General features: G+C 40.8%; 1 protein-coding gene across 6 annotated transcripts in view; it reads right to left on the bottom strand.

Moving 5' to 3' along the window:
• CRACR2A (calcium release activated channel regulator 2A) overlaps positions 1-27,396 on the bottom strand; it is a 184,679-nt gene that overhangs the window by 106,175 nt on the left and 51,108 nt on the right. For 5 of the 6 annotated variants that reach the window (XR_009757629.1, XM_061582583.1, XM_061582582.1 and 2 more), the window contains 2 exons: positions 17,336-17,498; positions 5,343-5,489 (listed from right to left, as the gene is read on the bottom strand). Coding sequence is in view for 5 of the 6 variants with exons in the window: in XM_061582583.1 (XP_061438567.1) it covers positions 5,343-5,489; positions 17,336-17,498 (310 nt within the window). In the remaining variant the exon portion in view is untranslated. The remainder of the gene's footprint in view (positions 1-5,342; positions 5,490-17,335; positions 17,499-27,396) is intronic. The other variant, XM_061582585.1, reaches the window with a different exon arrangement.

Here is a 27,396-nt window from a genome sequence, read left to right on the forward strand (position 1 = left end):
CATTAAAGTTAAAGCACAGCAGAAGCATCACAGATGTGTTGCTTATCAGATTGTTATATAGAGTGCTGTTTTATATTATTGCAAATTGTTGATCCCCAATTATAACTGGTTGCCTGCTCTGCAGCAAGGAAAGAAATGCACATTTTAAAGGAATGTTACCAACTCTCCCCAGTCCCTTGAACTTTACTTCTAAAAAGCTTTATTGTTGTTCAAATCAGATGCTTTTGGTTACAAGGACTCTGTTCTCCCTGCAACAAGTTTGAAGATGGGAAGATATATGGATAGAGAGGCAAAAAGAAGTTTGGGTGAAGATTTTCTTTCTGACTTTAACATCTTCACTTAGAAAACGAGACATTTCTCCTTTCACTATGTGTGAAAACAAAGAGACACATATAAGTATATACACAAATGGAAGAGACAGAAAAAACTTTAGGAACTGGTCATAGTTAGGGATGGGTGAGAGTTTTGCTAGAACTGAAGTTGGCACTGGACCCTACAATTCACACGTTCACTATCTTTGCAGACCAATCTGGTATACTACGAACTTCCGTAGCTTTTTTCTGGCACCAGATTTTTTTAAAAAAACAACCTACATAAAATATAACAATATTGAAAACAGTCTAACATTTTGATCTAAAATGCTGAAATGTATATTCTCTTTAACCTCCATCTTCTCTTCGTGTTCCTCTTCTGTGGTCTGGCCCTGCTGAGGGAGGCTGTTGCTGAGGCCTCTGCTGTATTGTTTGGCCTGGGGGGGGCTCCTCCTTTGTCATGGTAGTGTGGGGTGAATCTGCAGTGGGTGGATTCCATTCCTATTGCCAGTTCATTTCCAGGTCCAATTCAAGGTACTCAAAATAATGTTTAAAGCCCTAAATAACTTGGGCCCCAAATATCTGAGAGACCATTGCCTTCCCTACAGACTGTCTAGGGCAGCCTTTCCCAACTAGTGGGCCACCAGATGTTCTTGGACCACAACTCCCATCAGCCTCAGCCAGCATTGCCAATGGTCAGGAAAGTTGGGAATTGTGGTCCAACAACATCTGGTGCCCCACTAGTTGGGCAAGGCTGGTCTACGGTGTTAAATTCAGCAGAGGGAGCTTCTTGGTGCTTCTGCCACCCTCAGAAGTTCATGGACTAGTGGCCCAAGAGATGGCTTTCTCTGTGGCAATTCCTAAATTGTGGAATTCCTTCCCTACAGAGGTACATCTCACACATTTGCTGTACAGTTTTCGGTGAATGCTAGACACTACTAGAGCTGTGCACTGTATTTCGCAAAGATCTGAAGCTGGAACTAAATTGGTGTTCCTTGTAGTAGTATGAAGTGGGCTGCGTCTGTGCCTTTCTCTTATAGGGCAGAGTGTGCATTCTCAGAGCCTGTTATGCATTTACTCAGAAATAACTCAGGTACTTGATACATCATCAGGGAGCCAGTGTGGTGTAGTGGTTAAGGTGTTGGATTACAGGGTTCGAATCCCCACACAGCCATGAAGCCCACTGGGTGACCTTGGGCCAGTCACTGCCTCTCAGCCTCAGAGGGAGGCAATGGTAAACCCCCTCTGAATACCGCTTACCATGAAAACCCTATTCATAGGGTCGCCATGAGTCAGAATCGACTTGAAGGCAGTACATTTATATTTTTTACATCATTAGCTAATCATTGAAACATGTAATCCCATGATGGCAAATCAGGAACACCTGAAATTAGAGGTTTTGCAATATATATACATGTCTGTATGCATTCAGTTTTTCTCTTATAGCCATTAAAGATTTAAGCATTTTTACTGTTAGAGATCTCTACAGACTATTTCATGTAAGTATATTTATTTTATTTATTTAATTAAGCTTATATACCGCCCGACTAGCAACAGCTCTCTGGGCGGTGAACATTAAAAATACAATAAAAATAACACAAAACTGTACAGTCTAAAATCAAAATATAATAATTTACAATTAACAGGAATTAAAATGCCTCAGAGAAGAGAAAGGTTTTAACCTGGCGCCGAAAAGATGATAGTGTCGGCGCCAGGCGCACCTCCTCGTATATATTTTGAAATATATACAAAATATTTTTCAATGATTAGCTAATGATGTATCAAGTACCTGGATTTTAATCCTGTTTCTTCTGTTGTGATATTTACTTGTCTATTTTTATGTATTAATGTAGGGTATTGTCTTCTTTATAGCCCCTGATGAAGGCCCAATATACTAGAGGCCGAAATGCATTGGGCTTTCCTAAGAAATAAATTTCTTTTCAGCATTTGGGGGTTTCCCCCCTCTTTTTTGTGGTTCTTTGGATGCTGACCAGTTTTTGTTTCCTGTCCTGGACCTTGTCATAGGACCCTGGCTGCGCACCCTCAGATGGAGCCTGAGCCAGGCTTGGGTCCAAGACCAGAGCCTCCTGGTCTTTCTCTGACAAGGGTTCCTCTGATAAAGACTCCCTTGGCTGGGACCTGACAGGATCCTAGCCCTGTACATCTCAGTCATCTCCCCACTTTGCACAGTTAAGTACAGTATTTAAGATGTTTAACTGGCTGCATGAGCTGTTTAGACAAAATTATATTCTTTATAGCAATTCAGAGATTTTCTGGGTAGGTGAAATTTTGTTACTTGCATAAAGACAATCATGCAAGGGAGAGTGGAGGTGAGCCAGCAAGCCTAGCACATCACTTTCCCCTACTTAACGTATCTTAATAAGTTCGACAGGAAAGTCTGAAGGAGGAAGCCTCCTCTATTTGTGGAAGCTTCTTGTACAATTTAGAACATGCATAGTGGTACAAGTTGTCATGAGAACCATAACTACATTCTGTGGCTGTTTTTTGGCTCAAATTTTCTACTTTGCAGTGCAAATCCAATTTTATATATGTCAGTTCAGAAGCATATCCTATAGACTTGCTAATTGCATACATTATAGGATTGTGAGGAAGCCTGGCCTTGGGCTTCCTTAGGGATCAATGGGAAATGCCTGAATTTCATGTAATCAATGCTTATCTCATAATAATGATAATGATGATGATGATAATAATGATGATGATAATAATAATAATAATAATGCTTGGAGTGGCTTGCAGTTGCTTAGGACATAAAGAGGAAGTAGGCAAACAGCACCATTGAGAATCACTGTGTACCCCGAAAGCAGAAATGATTAGAGAAAGATTTGCAATAGTGGAAAATTTTACAGTAAGAAGCAGTGACATCAGGTTATGCTGGAAAACATGTTTATGACTTGTAACTTGTACCCCAACCAATATATGAAGACTCCACCTCATGTATAACTTTGCTTCCAAATATGGTGATCTTGATGCTTGTATGCCATGCCTATAAAACTGTGTGTAACTATGCCTCAGGCAGAGAGACTTCCTTGTTGTGTTCAGGTAACTGGCACTGGGCTCTCTCACCTGATGGCCATCAATATTTTCTTTCTATTGCAATAAACATCTGTCCAATCAACAGTTTCTCCTAAATTCATTGTGAAGAGTTTTTATCTGACAATTGTAACCTCAGTTTTGCACTTATTTGTGCATTTGTTCTGCTAATACAAATGAAAAAGGGTACACTGAATGTCATTTCTTGTATCTGCAGTTATCAACTACAAACAAGGCTGGAAAAATACATTGTACACCTTAGTTATTTGTTATATTCATAGACTGGGATTGATGGGGGGTGATTAAGAACATAGGAAGCTGCCTTATACCAAGTCAGACCACTGGTCCATCTAGCTCAGTACTGTCTACACTGACTGACAGCGGTTCTCCAGGGTTTCAAGCAGGGTCTTTCACAACCCTTCCTGGAGATTCCAGGGATTAAACCCGGGACTTTCTGCATGCAAAGCACTAGTACTAAGTTATGGCCCTTCCCCAATTCAATTAAATTGTTTACTGAAACTAACTTTAAATTCATGTAGCTACATTTTTGTATGTTCCCATTCTCCTTGCTTCTTTATTGCCTCCATCTCCCTTGCCTCCCTTTATTGTTGCCATGCCATGGAAGGAAAAGGGTTTGCCTACTTCAGCAGCTCTCCAGAAGGAATCAACCTGAAGAGGAGCTTGGGTGGGTAAGCAGAAGTCCCACTCAAGTGTTGTGTGTGTGTGTCCAGTAGCCATGAGATAACAAAAGCCACAAATGCTAAAGCAAACATATTTGAGTTATTGGTGCATCTGTACCTACCTATTTGTTGAAAAAGAATAAAATAATAGCTATGTATTTCACAAATGACTAGGGTTAGGAAGGAGTCTGGTCAGATGACTGCTCAGATATTGTCTGTTGATTACCTGTTGCTTGATCTTAGCAAAATACTGGCAAATATGCAAAAAAGTTAGAATGTTCCTATGTAATTGGAAGCCAACCTTTTAATTTCAGGATGCAAGAACAATGACAAGAGTGGGACCTGTTGCTCATTAGGCCTGCAGGATTCTGAATCATACATGCATGCACCCTTCAACTTTACCCTCACTCCTCCCAATTTAGAAATGAGCCCAGCTTCTCAATTGGCCATGTGTTGTAACTGCAGGCATCTTAGAACAAGAGCAGAAATACAAGAAATCCAGGGAAAGCAAATTTGCACAAGCAGTTATTACTGTGTATACATTCTTAAACGTATGGGGGTCAGGGCAAGCATTGAGCCTTGCACTAGCTGTGGGGAGGAAGGCTCCCCTCTGATCTGGCCCAATAGTGATGTATTAAGCTTCTGGAAGGGAATTCTGAAAGATGATAGTTTCTGTTACTAGCTTTATTCTCTCTGCTACAGTTTTAATATATTAATGCTTAAATATTTTAATCTTAAATGTTTGACTATTTGACAGTACTTGAATATTTGACTATATGACACAATTGAACATCTTTTGAGCTGCCAAATTCAAACCTTAGTCATAAGAACATAAGAAGAGCCTGCTGGATCAGGCCAGTGGCCCATCAAGTCCAGCATCCTGGTTTCACACTGGCTAATCAGATGCCCGTGGGAAGCCCACAAGTAGGACCTGAGTGCAAGAGCACTCGCCCCTCCTGTGGCTGCTGGCAACTGGTTTTCAGAAGCATGCTGCCTCTGACTATGGTGGCAGAGGACAGCTATCATGGCCAGTTGCCACTGACAGTCTTATCCTCCATGAATTTGTCTAGTCTTCTTTTGAAGCCACCCAACTTCACAAATAAGGAAAGATAAATATGTTAATATTTGTTACAAGTACTGTTATTCTTAAGTCTCTCTCTGTGTGTATGTGTTAGTGTATTTACCTTACAACACCTATTAACTAAAATGATCTATCTTTCTAAGGATGTTACTTGATAAACAGAATCTTTGTGAATATAAGTGAAAGAACAGCACACAATACCATTAGATAAGCACTAACCTTTTCAGGACACGTTCCAACTCACTCTTTTCATTATCAGCTTCTTGGAGCTGAGAGAAAACTCTTGCCAGGAATTCTTCAAAACCGAAAAGTAAATGTGGTTCGTCATTTCTAAGGTGCAACCAGAGTTGCTTTACATCACTCTCACTGAAGAAAGAAAAAGATATTCATTTTACTGGCAGGGTTCAAGTAGTAGCAAAAGTTTCAGCATTCTTTACAACAAAGTTAGAATCATATCATTATTGCAGATATGACTACTGTTTTATGCAAATGTATTTTTAAAAGAAAGTTTGAGCCTTATTACCCTTCTACAGCAGCAGCAATATATTAAAGACAGCTGGTTTTTTCAGCATACCACCATGATAAAATTATAAAACCAAGAAAATTTATCCTATCAATATGAAAGTTGGAAGGGAAAACTGGCCTTGTGAGAGGCATCATGTCATAGTTTGATAAAAGTTACCCCCAAAAATGGCTGTTATAACAGTTTGAACATTTTAGACTGAAGTGATCATTTTGATACCCATCCAAAACATAACTGGCAAAAGGAGAAATTGAAGGTAAGATTTTGTCAAAATTCATCACTCTCTATTTTGCTGTTATTGTTTAAAATCCATTCAGCATGCAGTTTCAGAATTTGTTTTGACCAGTTATGTATCTAACAGCAGATTGATGCTGTCTAATAGTAATGAATTGGCTCGCTTTCTCATCTGTTTTCTCAACTTTTCTCTGTCTTTCATTTCTGCCACAGAATCATAGAATTGGAGGGAGCCTTGTAGACTGTTTAGTCTTGCCCCCTTGTTTGATGCAGGAAATCTAGAGAATTCCCAAAAGATGAATGTCCAACTTCAGTGAGGGACCCTGTCAAAGGCAGAAACATGTGCAGCCCCAGCCTCACCAGTGGCTTGTAAATAGGTGCAACACCACTGCCAGGAAGCTAGTATTGCAGATCCACCTCTGCCCTAGGAAATAGTTTCCATTGTCAAACCCTTACCATTAAAAAGTTTCTCCTATTCATCAACAGAAACCTGTCCCCCTGTAACTTAAGCTCATTTGATGTAGTCCTTCCGTCTAGCAGAGCTGACAAGTCCATGTGCTCTTCTGAGTTGACAATGGTTCAGGTATTTGCAAAGTGCTATCATGCCTCCCTCCAAGATTTATCTCCTTCATGCTACACATACCAGTTGCTTCAACAAGTTCCTTCTTCACAGGACTTATTTGCCATGCCCTGAACATCTTTGCTGCCCTCCTCCAAACCTGTCCCCATTTGTCTATAGCCTTCTAAAGGTGTGCCACTCAGATACTGATGTTCTATTAATGCAGCATAATATTACATAATATTTTTTGCAGCCACAACACAGTTACTGGCTCATGTTTTGCTTGTGACTGATTACAATCCTGATGTCCTTTTTACATAAATTGCTTCCAGGCTGTCCCGTCCAGAGTCGGAACCACGAAACTGAGACACGGGTGCAATTAAATCTCATTTTATTAAAGTAACAGAAACATCAAACGAAGTGCGCTTCATAGAAAACCCTACAATAACTCACTAGAAATCCCTAACTATTCTCTAGTCATGCTCTGTGACGTAAAAGGAAAGTTGACTCAACGCCCCCCCTCAGATGCAGCAGACTTAAATAGTGAAAGTCTTGGAGAGCAATCTCTCACTCCTTCACCCCCCCCCGCCCTCTGCCCGGTATGCTTTTCCTGCCGTCGGGAGCACAATGAGGGGGGGTGAGCCTCCACGGGATCATCTGACAAAACAGGGTCCTTATCAACAGACAAGGAAGTAGAGGGCTGGGAAGCATCAGGCATCTCTAAGTTACTGTGGGTCGAAGGGGGAGTTACTGCTAATTCACGGCTTGGTGAAGGAGGAGTTACTGCTCTCTCAGAATCCTCCCCTAACGACTCCGTGGGGGTGCTTGAAGGCTGAGCGTTGTCCCCAACGGGGGCTGGGTTTTCCGTGGGAATTGGCAGGGTGACAAAATTGCGCTCTTCCTCAAGGTCTGGAGTAGACACAACAACAGCTGGATCTTCCTCACCTTCGGGCAGTTGAGGTGCCTGCAACTCATGCCTTCCCCCTCCCTGCCCTTCGAGGGAGAGCTGGGGCTCAACACAGGCCAGGTATTTCCTAACCTATACCTGTGTATTTGATTCTACACACAAACACAAAGAACTTTGCATTTGTTTATGTTAATTGTATATTTTTTTTTAGATTTGGCTCAGTTTTCCATTCTATCAAGGTAATTTTGTAAGTCATATGTTGCAAATGCCTGGTAACAACTTGCTGAAAATAGCAACATCATCTATACAGGCCGCAGTGAAGGCTGACATGTCAGTTAAGTTGGTGTTACTCAATCTTTGAAAGGATGCAGGTGAATTCCTTAGGCCAAAAGAGAGCATAGTTAATTAATCTAAACTGAGGTATTAAAAGCAGTTTTACACCTTCATTGCTTCTCCAGTTCCATCTGCCAAAATCCTTTACATAAATCTATTGTTGAAATGATGCTAGTTGATCCCAATCTCATAAAAATCTTTGGGAGGACTTCAGCCACTGCTTGAGCATCTACAAATTTCAAGGCCTCTGCATCTGTATATCTGGTAGTGTAATCCACTACCACCAATATGTATTTTCAGCCATGCTTAGAAGAATGGACAAATGGACCAACACAGGGCCTCTGAGAGGAATTTTATCAGGGGGTAAAAAGTTTCATTGGGGGCCCTTCCCTTCTCCATTAGTCATTCTGTTTTTATCCACTACGGTTTTATGCCATGAGCTGTAGCCTGTAAGGTCAAAAAGGATATGGAAGACGAGAGAGGGGTGGAGTGGAGCGCTCTGTTAATTTTCTGCATTTAAGGCCTTATGCTCTTATACTCCCTCCACGATAAATATAAATAAATATAAATAAAATAAAAGAGGATCAGAGATAAGAAAGCACATTTGATTTGAACATCTTTGTTTATGCTACAATACAGATAAGGAGAAAGAATTCACATTGAAATAAGGTAGATAAACTTACTATTGACTTAAAAAAAAGAGTTTTCCTGGCCTTTTTTTGTGAAAAATTTCAAATCACAGCATGAAAATTAATTGTTCTGGCAATGTTTGATTCAATATGTAGCCTGGCCAAATCCACAAGACGTTCCTGAGACATTGTAGACCTTAAATAATTCTTAATTAGCTTAAGTTTGCTAAATGACCTCTCTCCAGAAGCTACTGTTGCTGGAATTGTTAATAGTATTCTTAAGCTAACACAAACATTTGGAAACAGGTCACCAAGTCTGTACTCTGTTAACAAGTTCAACAGATCTAATGGCTTTAACTGTGCATTTACAAAATTTGCTTTATGTACTGAGGGTAAATGTTGCATTTCTTTTCCAAAATCATCACCATTAAGGTCAGCAGGATATTGCTCTGATAAAGATAAAGCTTTTCTCTCCACATCACTTTCGGACATGGTGAGATATTTCCACAAGAAATCAAATTTTTCTGCCAACTGCTTAACAGCATTGAAGCGGGCAGTTAATCCTGCTATAACATTGTCTACCAAAATGTAAAACACACAATTTCTGAAGTAGGCCTCTTCTGGAGTATCATCTGTGTCATTCATTTCTTCCAAGTTAGCATCAGGTGTGCTGTCATCATGCGGCCTTGCCCTCTTGCGCCTAACTCCATCACATCTACGGGAGAGTTTTATTTCTATATTTAGGTTTGACGCAACCAATTTGGCTTCATTCCACATGCATGTCCAGTTCTTTTGAAGTTTTGTCACCTCTGTGAGGAGAGTTTCTATGTTTGCTACTTCAACATCCAGTGTGGCATCTCTAGCTTGGATGACCTTGTTGCAAATATCTATGCCAGCTAATATTTTGTACCACACGGCTGACATTAACACACAGGCAAAAGATGTCACATATAATAAAACTCCATGGACTTCATTTCTTGTTTTGGCTGTCAAATTTAGTTCTAAGAGGTCTTCCAGTGCTAATTTAATGCCAGGCAAGTGAGCTGCAAAAGGCTTTACACATTCAACACAATCTGACCATCTTGTTTCAGACATACCATGAAGAGAACAACCAATACGGTTTTGTAGTAATTCCCACTGCTTAGCACTGGAACTGAACAGGTGGTACACAGTTTGAATTGTTCCGAAAAAGGTTATTGCTTCAAGTATGCATTCAGCAGCATCATTTCCACATAAGTTGAGTGTGTGACAACCGCAAGGTGCAAAAATTGCTGTTGAGCATTGTTCTTGTATTTTTGCTTGTGCGCTGTTGTATTTTCCGGCCATATTTGCCCCATTATCATAGCCTTGAGCTTCTACAAACACTGAGAGGAATAGCATCTTCTTTCAATGTATCAGTTATCAACTGAGCAATTTCTTCCCCTCTTTTGTTGCTACAATCTGCAAACTTGAGAAATCTTTCTTGAATCTCATACTGCGTTTCTTCTAAAAGTACGGATCTCAAAAGATATGTTGTTTGTTCAATATGGGAAGAATCTGGTGTGGAATCTACTATTATTGCAAAGTACTTTGCAGATTGCCTCTCAAGCAAAATGTGTTGTTTCACAAGATTTGAGCATTCTGCAATAAATTCATTTCGTGAGTCAGGGGACAGATAATGAACGTGAAGCCGCTCACTCCTTTTCTGTGACTCCTCTACACTTAGCACATGTTCCTGAAGGATGGGGTCCTATCTGGAGAGCAGCTCAATGAGTCCTAAAAAGTTTCCATTGTTTAAATCACCAATTTGATGGGATGAACCAGTAAATGCTAGACCACTTTCTCCCAAGAAGAGTACAACATCGATGATGCGCTTTAAAAGGTTGTACCATTTCACAGCTTCAGTTTTGATTCGACGCTTCTAAGATGATGTCAACTCCTGTCTCAGACAGCAGGCGCCTTTCTAGTTCTCGCCAAGCTAGGTATTCTCTGTGACTATTGCCTTTTTCATGTTTTGGGATCCTGTAGGAAAGTTTCCGCCACTTCCCATTAGAATCCCAGCCTTCAGCAGATACCAGTGCAGACTTAGACGCAGAAGTGCTAGTCTTGACTGTCTTGTGCCAAAATAATCGACTTGGAAAGCAATATAAAGCTTGTTTCTGTTGACTCCAGACAAGCCAGTCTCTTACATGTAGTTCTCCATTAGTGCTTTGAAATTTCAGTATGCTTTCTGGGAACACTTGATTGCAGGTTTCTTTTGGGAATGTTTTAGGCACAGAGATGTGACCATTCATAAGAAACTCGGTTGTGATACATCCAATGTCAAGGCCTACATTATGATTACTCCTCTCATCTTCCAAATTCACTTCCACATGCGTCTGTATGTCTGTTTCTTTCTGTTTTCCATTTTCATTTTCTGCATCGGCCCCTTCATCAAAATACTGTGCATGATTACCCAAATCAACTGCTCCTTGTTTTGGGATGATGCTTCCAACAGTTTCTTCATACTCTAATTCTGTAGGTGAGTTCAATGAAAATTTTTTTAAAGCTGCGCTTAATCCAAATTGAAAGAGCGTTTGTTGACCCCTTTTTTCATTTTCCTCTCATTCTTTCTTGTCTTTTCTTTTCTGGGCTCCTGATTTGTGAGAATACATTTTGGAGAGATGATTTTCTCATCGTGATAGGGTTTAAAGGTTCACACTGCTTACCTTATATGAGCCCTCAAACCGCATTTTTCCTTTCATACTAAAGGGGAAGGGTTAATCTTGCTTCCTAATGACCACACCCTCTTAAGGTCAAAGTATATCTTGCTCTTGTTACCTTGGCCACCGAGCATGCTCAGTTTCTTCCAGAGTAAGTTTAATAAAAAATGATTATTTGTATTTGCAGAATCCAACAGAAATACAAATATTTGTTTGAACAATGTTATGCTTTTTGCACAATTAAGGGTGGAAAGAAAAAAAAATGTAGCAGGCTTGCAGAATGGGAGCCAGCAGGAAATGACATAACAAAGGGAGGAAAAGGGAGCTCCCCTCCTTTGGCTCCCAGGCCTCCTTTTTGACACCAGGCCCAGGTAAGATGTACCCCCTGCACCCTCTCATGGGCCCTGGACCAACAATATCCATCCCCACTATATAAAATACTAAGCCAGTAATAGGGAGAAGTTTAAGTGGAGCCGACTTCTTTATCCCACACTTCCCCATCTTTTGACATACCAAGCATGGCAAACAGTAACTGTTCACATTCCTGGCTTTGTGAGGCCAATAGTTTTTTCACTCTCAAATGTCCAGTGCATGGAACATCAAGTGCCATTTCTAAAGGTCTTAATCTACATTTGGCAGGCACTATCAATTAACTGGTTCACAATTGAATTCTCTCCTCTTAGGCAACCACTGTCTACTGGTAACCCATTACTCTGTATTATTTGCTCTCCATGGTCTCAGTGAAAAGAATTTTTTGTTGTAAGCCTTGCTCTTTTAAGACACTTCAACTTAAGTCTCTGTGTGGCTCATCTCCAGTGTCTTTTCTCCATCAGATATATTTAGAACTGGCAAAACTGATTCTCTTCTGATTCTCCAGGGGTTACTATGGCAACTGCAGGCTCACTGGCCATAGTGGATTCTGCCCTGTTCTCCTCAGAGGCAACATGGCTTCTGCAACTTTACCCAGCTGCTGCCTAGTCACTACATAAATCTAGCCCCGCAATAGGGTTGCCCGGTGTCCAGTTTTCACTCAGATCTCCAGGTGAGTCACCTTAATCTGCGGACTCTTAGCTTTCAAATTTTAAAAAAAGTTTCTAGGTGGTCTGATTCAAAAGATATAAACCATAACAACAGTGCCCCCGTGCAACTTCTCTTAGTACCAGCTGCTCTAATCCCTGCCCTTTCAGGCTTTTAGCCAATAAGTGAAGTCAGGGTTGTGATTAACAAGATTTGTTGACCCCTGGCAATACCTAAACCCCATTTCAAGTTCTGACAAGAGTTTCCTTTTTCTGCTTGTCTCAGATCAGGAATTCAGTAAATTTATAGCTTTCAGCAGCATAAAGAGTACTATATCTGTAAAGGATTGGGACTTACCTCTGAGAAACTATGTATAGGATTGCACTACAACAGAAGATCACAGTAGGATCTTGGTGGGCATACACAGTAAACAATTTTAGTTATAATTATAATAAAAGTGTGCATGCAGGTTTTCTTTAATTACTTGCAAAAATTGCATATTATACATTTTATCTTTCAAATAATTTTTGAACTGAAGTTTTAAAAAGCGTACATGCTGCAGTGTTATACATTCTAATTAAGGAGTCAAACTAGTTTAAATGTTACAGGACTGTTGAAGAGGGCAGTTTATTTGTCTTATTCATAACCTGTTTTGAAAACCTTCTCAATATCAAGTTTTTCTGGGAGTAAAGCTGCAATGCTAATTCCACTTACCTGGGAGTTAACCCCATTGAATTCAGTAGGATTTACTTTTTTTTTTTTACAATAATTTTTATTCAAATTTTCATAAAACATACAAAACAAAATCATAAAACATTCAAAGACAAAAAACAAAACAAAACAAAAATGATTAAACAAAAAAATAAAATGTTGACTTCCCATTTGTCGCAGATCAAATCAGTTGTAGGTCTACAATATATAACAATCCTGTCTCTTAAATTATATTATAAAATCACTTTCCTCCAGTAGTTATCTTAATTAATCATCAAATCTCATAAACATTACTTTATTCTTTCCACAAAAAGTCAAAGAGAGGTTTCAATTCTTTAAGAAATATATCTATCAATTTTTCTCCAAATAAACATGTCGATTAATCCATCTCGTTAATAATAATAATAATCTTATTGTCATAACCATAGTCCAAATAAACATATCGATTAATCCATCTCATCAAAATCTGTTAGGTCCAATAATTTCAATAGCCATTATTCCATTATCCCTATTAATTCCATCTTCCATCTTCCTGTTAAGTCCAGTAATTTCAGTGTCCAATCTTCCATTATCAGTATTCCATAATAATCTTGCTGTCATAGCCATAGTCATATAATAAGAGTCTGATGGGAATTTCCTCTATCCCAAATATTTTCTTGCCATCAATTCTGAATAAGTTGCTGAAATATTGTTGTAAAGTCATATCTCTGTTCTTCTTTTTTACAAAATGCACTGGCTCATCTCTTGAGAGTTTTTCCATTGTCACATGGCTGCTGTTAATTCCATAGATTTTCTCTATATCAAGCTCCATCACGTCATTCCAGTCCAGAAGATTTTCCAAGCCACTGATAACTTTATCTCTAATATCTTCATTAATTTCTTCAGAGATAACGTTAAATTCCAAACAGTAGATTTTATTTCTAATATCCATAAACTCCAGATCTTTTTCCAATTCCACATTTGTTCCAATCTCCAGGGCTTGTATCTTCCCTTTATTTTTTCTTTTCTCATCTCTGATCTCATTCTCCTCTTTCACAGGATCCCCTATTTCTTTAAGCTCCTGCGTCATTTTGCTCAGTTCAATTTTCAGCTCCTTACTGCCCTGTCGCAGGGTTTGTTTTGTTATCTCAATCTCATCCATTATTTTCTGAAACATAATTACTTCCAGATTCTCAGCCACTTTCTTGATTGCCTTTTTTAAAACCACGAAAACAAAGCAAAACAAAAATAAAGAAGAACCACTTCTTATTTCAGCAACAATTGGGTTAATATTCCAGGCTTGATGACATCACAGTATAAACAGAGCAGCCTGCCTTATCTCTCTATGTTCAAGAATACAAAACAAATTTAGTTCCCAGCATCAAAACAGTTAGTGGCGTCGTGAAGAAGCAGATTCGTCAAAATAAAATAGACCAAAAAGAGAATAGTCCCAGACAATATAATGTTCCTCGGAATAGAAATCCCTCTTCTGTGTATATCTTTAGAATGCACTTCCAGGACAGCTTTTTGCAATAGAAACAGAGATAAGCTATTAATTTCATGAATAACAGAGAAGAGTTATAGCTCACCCAGAAGCTCTTTAAAGCTGATTAAATTGACAAATCTCTTTTTGCTGCAACAATTTAAACCAAGTAAAAAAAATAATAGAAAGAAGGGTGCTTGCCTGTTAGTCTGTTTTCTCTTTGAAGAAAAGATAAACGTATCGCATTAAACAGATAGAGCTTGTTCGGAAGTCCGTCCGGCATTGCTGGCTGGACCTTTTCTCATAAATTAATGAAATCCAGTCCTCCCAACAAAAACAGGCTTTTGAGGTTGATCTCTACGTTTCTCCCTGCCCGGGAGAAATTTCATCAGTCAAAATGAAAAATGTTCTGACTGATTTATATCTGAATAAGCTTCTTTTGAGGCGGGAGCCCGTCTCAAAAGCAGGCACAAGCGAAGTCACCCTTCCCGGAAGTCGAATTCAGTAGGATTTACTTTTGAGTAGACATGGCTAGGATTGTGCTGAAAATCAATGGGACTTTTGAGTGAGCATAGAAAAGAATTGTGTTGTAAATCTTACTCTCCCCCTCAGATCCTTTTTTTAAGCAGTTAGGCAGGACTTACTTAGGTGTCAGTGCTTTTGTTTGGCAAGAAACTGATTTTTTTTAAAAAAAAATGTTCTGCAATGGCCAACTAGTTTTGACAATAAACTATTATATGGGGTGTATGTATTTTTACATCTCCAGTGTGTGTGTATATGGAATCTTTCCAACAATCCTGTGAGGCAGGGTTGGAAACTAAGGCAGCTCACAACAAGAAATAAAGCCATTTAAAATCCAATAACCATAAAACAAGTATAAAACAGTTGCAAAACAGTGTAAAGTGGCATGATTCTGAAATTTGGATTGGGTGAGTGAAGTTCCTTATCACTGAATTGCAGTCCTGTTCATGCTTCCCCGTCTGAGTAAGCCCCATTGAATACATGTGGGCATGCCTGGTAGCTAATGGGCAGTCACTGCAATTCTTTCAGCAGCAGGGTGACATGTTGGCGATACCCTGCCCCAGTGAGCAGTCACACCACTGCATTTTGCACCAGCTATAGCTTCCAGACCAACCTCAAGGGCAGGCTCACATAGAGCACATTACAGTAATCCAACCTGGAGGTTACCAGTGCATGGACAACAGTGGTCAGGTATCCCAGTCCAGAAGCGGCCACAGCTGCCTTACCAGCCGAAGTTGGTAAACAGCACTCCTAGCCACTGAGGTCACCAGGGTCTCTAATGACAAAGATGGATCCAGGAGCACCCCCAGACTACAAACCTGCTCTTTCAGTGGGAGTACAACCCCATCCAAAGCAGTCAACTGACCAAATATCCACACTCAGGAACCACTAACCCACAGCACTTCCATCTTGCTAGGATTCAGGCTCAGTTTATTGGCCCTCATCCAGCCCACTACAGAGTCCAGGCACCACTCCAGGGCTTGCATGACCTTTCCTGATTCAGATGTTACACAGAAGTGGAGCTGGGTATCATCAGCATACTGCTGACACCTCGCCCCAAATCTCCTGATGACTGTTCCCAAGGGCTTTGTATAGATGTTAAACAGCATGGGAGACAAGATGGTACCCTGCAGCACCCCAGAGCACAACTGCCAGGGTGTCAAAAGACAATCACACAATGCTAGTCTCTGAAAACAACCTTGGAGATAGAATTGGAACCACTGTAAAACTGCCTCTGATACCCATCTCACCAAGTCAGCTCAGAAGGATACCATGGTCAATAGTATCAAAAGCCACTGAGAGTTCAACAGGGTTACACTTCTCCTGTCCTTCCTTGATAAAGCTCATCCATCAGGGCAACCAAGGCCAATTCAGTCTCATAACCAGGCCTGAACCCAGATTGGAATGGGTCAAGATAATCTGTTTCATCCAAGAGTAGTTGCAATTGCTGTGCCACAACCCTGTCAATCATCTTTAAAGAGAGGGTATTTGCGACTGGGCAGTAGTTGTCACAAACCAATGGGTCCAGCATAGGCTTTTTCAGGAGCGGTTGGATCTTTGCCTCTTTCATGGTGGCTGGAACCACTCTCTCCAACGACACATTGACTACACCCTGGATCCACTTGGTCAAATCTCCTCTGCAAGCTTTAATAAGCCAAGAAGGGCAAGGATCAAGAGGACATGTTGCCAACCACATTGTCGCAAGCACCTTGTTCATGTCATCAGGCCACATCAACTGAAACCAATCCCACGAAGTTGCAGCAGACATTGCACTGGACACCTCACGGGGACTACAGTAGATGTGGATGAGGCATCAAGATTGCTACGGAGGCGAGCAACTTTACCCTCAAAAGTGACTTGCAAACAATTCAGCAGTGGGCCTCCAAAAGGTCTAAAACTCCATTTCCTGGAATTGATGTCAACAGACCTGACAATACAGAAAAGCTCCACTGGATGGCTACTTGAGGATGTGATGGTGGTAGAGAAATGGGCCTTCACCACCACACAATAGGCACAGTTATGTTTTCCTCATGCCCCATCAGCCTCACAGCACATCTTTCACCACTTGTACTCTAGCTGTTGTTCAGCTTGTTTCATTGCCCTTAGCTCACTTGTGTACCAAAATGTAAACCGGGCTCCACAATGCTGGACAGGGTGCTCAGGAGCCACCATGTCAAGAGCTCAACGCACCTCACTGTTCCACAATGCGACAATGGCTTCAACAGGGTTATCTGCTCTATCTACTGGGAACTCTCCCAGGGCATTCAGGAATCCAGTGGATTCCATTAGTGGGTAGAATTCTACCCACCTGTCTCTCCATAAACCTCCTCACTTTGCTGTCAGCCTGAAACTGCAAAAAATAAGGTTATTAAGACCCTAACAAGCCACAATATGTAACATTCAGCTCAGTGACCTACAAGTTGTTCAAACCTGCCTTACAGATACAGGTGTAGGTACATGGCTACAAAAGTGCACTGGAATATTGTTGCTTATACCAGAGTCCTCACAAAATTATGGTAGGAGCAGCAGATATAGACCTTTAATTTACCCAATGCAGCAGATGTCAAGCAACTCCAGAAAGAGCTGCACCATGTGATTTTCCTGCTTCTCCAATGTTTTAGTGGCAGTACTTACTCTTCTAAGACATTGTCAGCTCCAAGCCTCTCCATAAGATTTGAGAATTGATCTTCCTCGTTGCTTTCCATGTTGTTTCCTTTTAATTCAGACTGATACACATTTTCAGTTTCACATTCTTGTATCTCACAAACAGATGTCTTCCGACCAAACAAAAACTGGCCTACAATTTAAAAAGATTTCACTCAATAAAATATTTAACACTCAGGATAATTCTAAGGAACTGAAAATTTCAATTTGCAACAGCCTGGAAAATGAACTATACAACTCACAAAACTAGGTTCTGCAACAGAATGGGAAACCTGTGGCCCTCCAGATGTTGTTGGACTCCAGCTCCCTTCAGCTCTAGCCAGCCTGGCCAATAGTCAGTGATGATGGGAGCTACAGTCCAACAACATCTGGAGGGCCACATGTTCCGCATACTGTTCTGTAAGAAAAATACCTCTGTCACACACCTTCTGAAACAGATGCCACAATACAGCACCAACATTAGTTAAGACTGTTGTTAATCTAATGTTAAAAATAATTCTTTCCAAAAAGAATGGGAGAAGGACTTATGTCTTAATATTTCTGAGGGCAATTAAAAAGGTTTTGGAGTGTACATACATAGAAGGGTCTGGTGAATTGTCTGGGTGCATCTGATGGTCTAAACCAGCCTTTCCCAACCAGTATGCCTCCAGATGTTGTTGGACCACAACTCCCATCAGCCTCAGCCAGCATTGCCAATGGTTAGGAAAGATGGGAATTGTGGTCCAACAACATCTGGAGGCACACTGGTTGGGAAAGGCTGGTCTAAACATTTGAATAATAGAATTATAGAACTGGAGGGGGCCTGGTAGGCTACCTAATCCAACCCTGGCTCAATTCAGAAAATCTAGAGCCACAGCATCGCTGAAAGCTTCTGCTTGAAGACCTCCAGAAAGTGAGAGGCAGCTTCTCCTTTTGGGAACAAGCAAGCTTGTATGTTTTAGTACAAATGGAGGGAGTTGTCCCCTCTAGCTAGATTTGGGGACAGCTTTGTGTTTGTTTACTGTGATGTAACTTCCTGTTTTTCTCCTTTCCTTTCTTCCCCTTTGTGACTGAAGAGTTTTTGCATATCCTCCATTAGCCACAGGAGAGAGAAGCCACAAGAGGCTTCTCTGCAAGAACATCCAAATCATGGACTGAACCTACTATCTTTATGCTTCATCTTTCTCCCCAAGCTAAGCTTGTATCACTGATGCATGAAAGGTAGTGAGTAAAGATTACTTTATTTACTTTTTACTAAAGGAGACTCTGTTTCTTTTATTCAGCTAGGCTATGTGTGGGGTGAGGTGGTTGGTTAGAAATCAATTCCATTTCGCCAATTTTATTCTGCTTAGAGATAGAACTACAGTTGTTTTTATGTCATAAAACCCAACATCTCCTTAGTTCTCAGTGTGTATGTGTGGAAATCCTGAGCCATTAAAGAACATCAGCTTGTCATTCAAGCCATTCACATTCTTTTGTGATCCAGCTGTGTTTATTCAAGGTAAACTCACAGTGATACCTCTGTTCCCATAATCAGATGGTAATTCCATAACAATATAAAAGTTTAAGCCACTCAGAGCATATGCGATGAAACAATGTGTGTCACACAAATAGATGCAATAATTAGAATTTCAGTCTGTGACATGCTATGAACAGCCTACAGTCCTGGATAAATGCATTTTAACATGTGCATAGGACAAATTGATTCTACTGTTCCAAAGGACCTCATAGAATTATTTTAAGGTAAAGGTGTCCCCGCACTTATAGTGCGAGTCGTTTCCGACTCTGAGGGTGACGTCTTGCGACGTTAACTAGGCAGACCGTATATATGGGGTGGGATTGCCAGTTCCTTCCCCGGCCTTTCTTTACCCCCCAGCATATGCCGGGTACTCATTTTACCGACCACGGATGGATGGAAGGCTGAGTGGACCTCGACCCCTTTTACCGGAGATTCGACTTCCTCCTTCCGTTGGAATCGAACTCCGGCCGTGAGCAGAGCTTCGGCTGCGTTACCGCTGCTTACCACTCTGTGCCACAGAGGATCTTGGAATTACTTTATGCATTTGAAATTAGAAGTTGGATCTCCTACTAGGTCGATTACCTGTAAAATTTTTTTTAAAAATACCCAATTCATTTGAGATATAAGTGTGTACTCTACAAGTAGAAGGCATCTACTTTGATCCTTCTACACCTCCATTACCTAGACCCATTTCAACCCAGATTCTGGCCTGGTTTTGCCACTGAAACTACCTTGATTGTTCTGATGGAAAAGTAAATGTAACAGAAATAGCACAAATTGTTCACCAGAATCACATGGTAACTTTTTGATACTATTGGCCCATGGCTTCTTCCTGGATCACCTGTCTAGGATGGGAATGGGGGGTACCATTTTACAGTGGTTCTACTCAGTGGATATTTCTCAGAAGCCAGTGCTAAAAAACTATAGTTTGTACCATGCCTTTTGGGCTCTGATTTATTTATTTATTTTATTTATTTATTTATTAAATTTCTATACCGCCCCATAGCCGAAGCTCACTGGGCGGTTCACAACAGTAAAACTTCAATATACAATAAGCACAAAGAAAACCAGATGTTGTTGGACCACAATTCCCATCTTTGGCAATGCCGGCTGAGGATGATGGGAGTTGTGGTCCAACAACATCTGGTGGCCCACTAGTTGGGAAAGGCTGACCTAGACAGATTCGAATGTTTAATACCTATGCCATTTAAGATCTACATGAAACTGCTGGGTGAGTTTGTGTAGATGACAACCTTCTCCTTTACATCAGAAGAATCAGTGGAAGTGTTGAAGCAATGTGTCGGGAGGATGAGCTGGGCTCCTGGGGGGTTGTCAGAAGAGGATTCAAATGGCTGGCAGAGGGAGGAGGGAGGAACTTACCCTCTGTGGAGCGAAGCCGAAACAGAGGACATGCCAGAGATAGGGTCGCCTAGCAACGGGGAGCCTGAGAGCCTTGAAGTTTTAGAATCCCCCCCAGACATTCCCAGGCCCTCCCTTCTCCGCAGCTCAGAGCAAGAGGGAGGGCTGATCACAGCAGAAAGGCGGAGAGATGGTTTACCCTCAGCTCCTCCTTTATCACCCATAGGGGAATCGGACACTTCAGAAGAGGAGGAGGTGATGCCTCCCCCCTCACCACGCACACGCAGACGGTTGAAAAGACAGGAGAGAAGGGGGGGAAGGCGGGCAGTACCTGAGGGGGAGTTAAGGAGGAGCGAAAGGTTGCGCGCCCGTTTAGCCCCTTCTTAAAGAACAGGCGGGAAGCAGCCCCTTGCTCTGTCAGCTTTCTCCCAAGGTCGCAGGACCTGTATCCCTGTATTGCTTCATGAGAAAGCGCAGTCTTTGTTGGACCTTACTCTGATAAAACACGAATTAACTACAACCTCTGGTCTGGTTCCTGAGTCGCATCCTGGGCCTGACACAATGGCAGGAATTGGTAATGGTCTGGATGAGAGCAAACAAACTGAAACTCAGTCTAGGTAAGACAAAAATGCTCTTACTGGCCTGAGAACCTTTATGTTGAAGTGTGGGTAATTAATAAATAATAATTTATGGTTCAATAGATATGGGGTGTGGTATTTTGTTGACTCTGGATGGTCTTGCATTACCTTTTATGGTTTTGGAGTACTACTGTACTCTTTCACACCTGGATATCGACAGTCGAATCATGCATAAATGTGGATACATAAATGTTGAAAACGCATCATGTTTTTGTGTCATTTGTTTATATATATATCTTTAGGATATCTTTATCTAGGATTATGGGGTTATATTAGGATCTATTAACATTTTAGTTTGGAAATATGTGATAATCTTAAGGGGTTCACAAACTTTTTTGGATGTGTGGAATGAAGCACCTTTCACCAGCTCAGGCTAGTGTACCAGCTGTGGACCCTTCTAGACAGATGTAGCCTTGCTACAGATGTATCCCCATATATATATATATATATATATGGACCATCCCTTAAAGATAGTTTGGAAACATCAGTTGATTCAGAACATACCAGTAAAACTGATGGATGGAGGCCAGAATTCTGTCCTAAAACCAGTCCTAAAAGATCTGCACTGGTTTCCAGTGCATTTCCAGGCTGAATTCAAGGTGCTGGTTTTAAATCAAACTGCTTGGAGCCAAGGTATTTGCGGGATCATTTTCCATCTGGATTCAGTAGCAGTCTGCTGAAAAGCTGCCACCTGCTCTCCAATAGTTGTCCATACAGGAGAGCTGTACATGGATCCAGCAGCTCCTGACTATACTGCTCCTCATACCAGAGTGGGGCCCACCACATCTTTATACATTAGGGTTGACAGTAGGAACAGTGGAAGGTGTGCACATTTTCTGCAGGTTTTCAGGAGTGATCCCCAGGCCGATAGCTCTCCCAGTCAATGAGATAATGAAACAGCCCCTGAATCTTTTTAGAGTGCATGATATGATGCACATGGTATTTGTTGTGACCCTGGATCTGCATAGGAGGAAGTAGCTGAGGTACGCAGCTAGGGGAAAAATATTTATTTGTTTATTTATTTAATCAATTTATATCCCGCCCTTCCTCCCAGAAGGAATCTAGGATGGGGGGGGGAGGAACCCACTCAAACACTCTGAAACATTTTAAAAACAAAACATCGTTAAAAACATATTAAAATAAATCATCTTTTTTTAAAAAAAGTAATCCCATCATAGATGCAGAGTGGGATAAGGTTTCTACTTAGAAGGCTTGTTGAAAGAGGAAGGTCTTCAGTAGGTGCCAAAAAGATAACAGAGATGGTGCCTGTCTAATCTTTATTGCATAAGACTTAACATGGTAAGGTTTCATATCGGATACATGGAAGATTGGGTTGAAACCATCTTGAGTGCCTGGGAGGAAAGGAAGGATATATATGCGATAAATAATAGTATTAGGAAAAATAATATTAGGAAGTCCTATTTGTAAATGACTGGATTTATTGGTTGCAGGATAGGGAAGAGTCACTGGGATCAGTGATCCAGCTTGGCAGAGGGATGGGCAAGTCAGGTATGTCCTCTGGAGACCATAACTTCTCCCCAACAGCAAAGCAGAGTGTGTCCTGTCTGTGCTAGTCTCCTTAACATGTGTAGGATTCTTTGGCATGGTCTAGTGAAGGCCACCAATGTTTTTGGGCCAGTGAGAACATTTTGAATTTTGAGAAAGTGTTATGTGCAGCAGTCACAAAACGGCTGCTATGGGGGTGTGGCATGATACAAAATGGCTGCTGTGGGGTGTGGCATGATACAAAATGGCTGCTGTGGGGTGTGGCATGATACAAAATGGCTGCTATGGGGGTGTGGCATGATACAAAATGGCTGCTGTGGGGTGTGGCATGATACAAAATGGCTGCTATGGGGGTGTGGCATGATACAAAATGGCTGCTGTGGGGTGTGGCATGATACAAAATGGCTGAAGAGGGGTGTGGCATGATACAAAATGGCTGCTGTGGGGTGTGGCATGATACAAAATGGCTGAAGAGGGGTATGGCATGATACAAAATGGCTGCTGTGGGGTGTGGCATGATACAAAATGGCTGAAGAGGGGTGTGGCATGATACAAAATGGCTGCTGTGGGGTGTGGCATGATACAAAATGGCTGAAGAGGGGTGTGGCATGATACAAAATGGCTGCTGTGGGGTGTGGCATGATACAAAATGGCTGAAGAGGGGTATGGCATGATACAAAATGGCTGCTGTGGGGTGTGGCATGATACAAAATGGCTGCTGTGGGGTGTGGCATGATACAAAATGGCTGCTGTGGGGTGTGGCAGGATACAAACTTAGAGAGAGTGCAGACATTGCTGCTCCCCACTTCCCAACAGCCTCATGCTTACCATGGGCAGTCATACAATCATAGAATAGTAGAGTTGGGTTTATAATGCCATAAAATCCAACCCCTTGCTTCATGCAGTTTGGAAACTATACTTCTGTTAATGAAGCCTAAAATAGCATTTGCCTTTTTTACAGCCACATCACACGGTTGACTCATATTCAGCTTCTGATCAACAATTCCAAGATCCTCCATTTTATAACAGTGCATTTGGTTTCTTTTTCCTCGCTGTAGAACTTTGCACTTATCCCTGTTAAATGTCATTCTGTTGTTTTCAGCCCAATGCTCCAGCCTATCAAGATCCCTTTGAATTTTGTTTCTGTCCTCCAGGATATTAACTATCCCTCTCAATTTTGTATCATCTGCAAATTTGATAAGCATTCTCTGCACCTGCTCATGCAAGTCATTAAAAAAATGTTGACGAGCACAGGGCCCAGAATTGAGCCCTGCAATACCGCTCGTTACCTCCCCCCCCTTTCAGAAGGAACCATTGATAAGCATTCTTTGAGAATCATTCTGTAGCCAACTGTGGATCCACTTAGTTGTTCCATCCAGCCCCATTTAGCTGGCTTGTTAATCAGACTATCATGGGGTAATTTGTTAAAAGCTTTGCTGAAGTTGAGATATATTATGTCCACAGCATCCCCACAATCTACCAGGGAGGTTTCCCAATAAAAAAATGAGATAAGATTAGTTTGGCAGGATTTGTTCTTGATAAATCTGTATTGGCTTCTAGGAATCACTGCATTGTTTTAAAGATGCTTACAGATTGACTGCTTTATAATCTGCTCAAGAGTTTTCTGAGGGATTGATGTCAGACTGTCTGTAGTTCCCAGATTCCTTCCTTTTGCTCTTTTTGAAGACAGGAACAACATGAACCCTCCTCCAGTCATCCAGCACTTCACCCATTGTCCATGATTTCACAAAGATAACAGACAGTGGTTCTGAGAGCTCTTCAGCCAGTTGCTTCATTACTCTAGGATGCAGTTGATGAGACCTTGGAGATTTGAACTCATTCAAAATAATTAAGTATTCTTTGAGTATTTGTTTATCAATCTCAAGCTGCAATCCTGACACTACAGCTTGTACTTCACGTTTGCCAGGAGGATCAAAGATCCTCTTTTGGGAGAGCACTTCTACCTTTTCTTTATCATCTGCTATCATTTTGCCAACCTCACTGAGTAGCTGAACCACCATTTTGTGAAGCCACATTGGCTGCTGCTTCCACCTTTTTTCCTTTTTGGAATGGTTTGCAATTGTGCCTTAAGAATTTCCTTTTTTATAAATTCCCCTCCCATCTTGGATTCTTCTTCTGAGTAGGATTGCTTGCCATGGGGCCTTACTTACCATTGTTCTAAGTTTATTAAAATCGGATTCCTGATGTCCAGGGTATACATATGGCTACTCTCAGGCTTTGCTTCCTTTTAAATCAAGAACTCTAGTATAAATCCCTTTCCACCAGAGTTCCCATAATTGCTACTTCATCCACTAAGTCATTTCTGTTGGTTAGAATCAAGTCAAGGATAGTTTATCTTCTAGTTGCTTCCTCCACTTTTTGTAGGAGAAAGTTATCAGCGACACAAGTCAGGAATTTCTTGGAAAGGCTATGTTCGGCAGAATTTGTCTCCCAACACATATCAGGGTAATTGAAGTCCCCCTACTATATCATGCCTCCTTGAAACATTGGCAATTCGTTTTTCAAATGTTTCATCCTCATTTTCTCCTTGATTGTGTGGTCAGTAATATACTCCAACCACCATGTTCTTGCTATTCGTTGCCCCATTAATTTTAATCCAGATGCTCTCAGTGGGGCTACAAAGCTCATCCTCCTGTATTTCTGTGCAGGGATATATATTTTTAACATATAGTGCAACTCCGCCTCCCTTTCTCTTTCTTTTATTCTTTTTGAACAAGTTATATCCTTCAATTGCTGTATTCCAGTCATAGGAGTCATCCCACCAAGTTTCAGTTATACCTATCAAGTCGTAGTTACCCTCCTGTATTCAGGTATGTCCTGCTATACCTGATGGTGAAGATGACACAGTAATGATTTTTCCTCGAACACAATGATTCTGTTGCAGTGTAACAACAAGGAGCATTCCCCAGTACTAGGAAAAATATACAAGGTGGCTGCCCCACAGCCTCTCTCACACAGATGCACTCACTACACACGTACAGACCACAGACACACATTCTTCTCTCACACATACACTTCACATATACACAGCTACAGCTTTTTCTCTTTTCTTACATAAATACATCCCTTCTTGCACACAAACCACACATTCATACATACCTCTCCCCCCCCACACACACACTTCACACTTGCTTTGCACCACTAAAGGGCTCTTATTTGGAAGGAGCCATGGCAATCATTCCATTCACTCACCTGGTTGTTGCCTGCCGACCAGCAACATGGAGCTGGTGGCAGGCACTCCCATCACCAATGGGGAGACTTTTCTGAACATGTGTGAGTTGTTCAAGACTGCTTTGTGTGTGTGATTGAGAAAGATGTACTTGGCCAGAGAGAGAGGGAGAGATGCATGTGTGGTCTATAGTGGGTCTCACACAGACCACACATTTATACACATTTATGCTTCAGCTGGTAAGACAGCTGCAGCCATTTCTGGACCGGGATAGTCTGACCACTGTTGTCCATGCACTGGTAACCTCCAGGCTGCATTACTGTAATGCGCTCTATGTGGGGCTGCCCTTGAGGTTGGTCCGGAAGCTGCAGCTGGTGCAAAATGCGGTGACTTAGATGACGGGGTGGAGGGAAGCCTTATGAAGTTTGCGGATGATACGAAACTGGGAGGGATAGCTAACACAATGGAAGACAGGAATAAAATCCAAAGGGACCTGGATAGACTAGGAAATTGGGCTGAAATTAATAAAATGACATTCAATAAAGACAAATGCAAGATTCTGCATTTAGGCCACAAAAACAAAATGCACGGGTAGGTATCATTATGACAAATAAAAACTCAAAGTTGTTTCATAATAATTATGAAAAATTATGGACAGAGATCAAGAAAGACTTGCTAAGATGGGATAAACTACAACTGTCATTAATGGGTAGAATATCTGTGATAAAAATGAATGTATTACCGAGAATGATGTTTTTGTTTCAAACAATACCTGTAATATCCTCTGATTTACCTTTTAAACAATGGCAAAAAGATATCTCTAAATTTGTATGGCAAGGAAAAAAACCAAGAGTTAAATTTAAACTACTACAAGATGCCAAAGAAAGAGGAGGACTGGGATTACCAAATCTGAGACTTTATTTTGCTGCCTGCTGTCTAGTCTGGATAAAGGAATGGATTTTATTGAGGAATAAAAGACTATTGGATTTGGAGGGCCATAACCTGAAGTGGGGATGGCATGGATATCTATGGTATGACAAAGTAAAAGTAAATGTAGACTTTAACAATCATTTTATAAGACGTCCTCTGTTGAAAATATGGAATAGATACAAACCAAGGTTTTATTCGAAAATACCATTATGTGTCTCAAGTCAAGAAGCGTTTTATAGAAGAGAAATGACTGGAAAAGAGAAATGGTTAACTTATCAAGAACTATTAGAAAATGTACATGGAGAATATACAATGAAAGAGAGAGAACAACTGACAAAGGAAGGATATAGTTTTCAATGGTTTGCCTATTTACAATTGTTAGAAAGATATAAAATGGACAAGAAAATGTATGGGTTTGAAATAAGTAAATCTGATTTTGAAATAGGATTGTGTACAAATGATGAAAATATAATTGCGAAAATGTATAAACTCTTATTGAAAATGGATATGGAGGAAGAACAAGTAAAAGAGTGTATGGTAAAGTGGGCAAAAAATTTTGGTCATAACATACAAATGGATCAATGGGAAAATATGTGGAAAAAAGGTTTGAAATTTACACTATGCTATAATCTTAAAGAAAATTTTTATAAAATGATGTACCGTTGGTACATGACTCCAGAAAAGTTGTCAAAAATGTATAGTAATGTTTCTAATGTTTGTTGGAAATGTAAACAACAAGAAGGATCATTTTATCATATGTGGTGGTTATGTAAAAAGGCAAAATCATTTTGGGCACAGATAGGTAGGAAGATGCAAAAAATTCTAAAGATAAATATTCAGTCAAAACCAGAATTTTTTTTATTGGGTTTTATGGATAAACAAATAGAAAAGAAATATGGAAGAATAATAT

Source organism: Rhineura floridana, chromosome 8, assembly GCF_030035675.1.
Source record: "Rhineura floridana isolate rRhiFlo1 chromosome 8, rRhiFlo1.hap2, whole genome shotgun sequence".
Classification (NCBI taxonomy): Eukaryota; Metazoa; Chordata; class Lepidosauria; order Squamata; family Rhineuridae; genus Rhineura; species Rhineura floridana.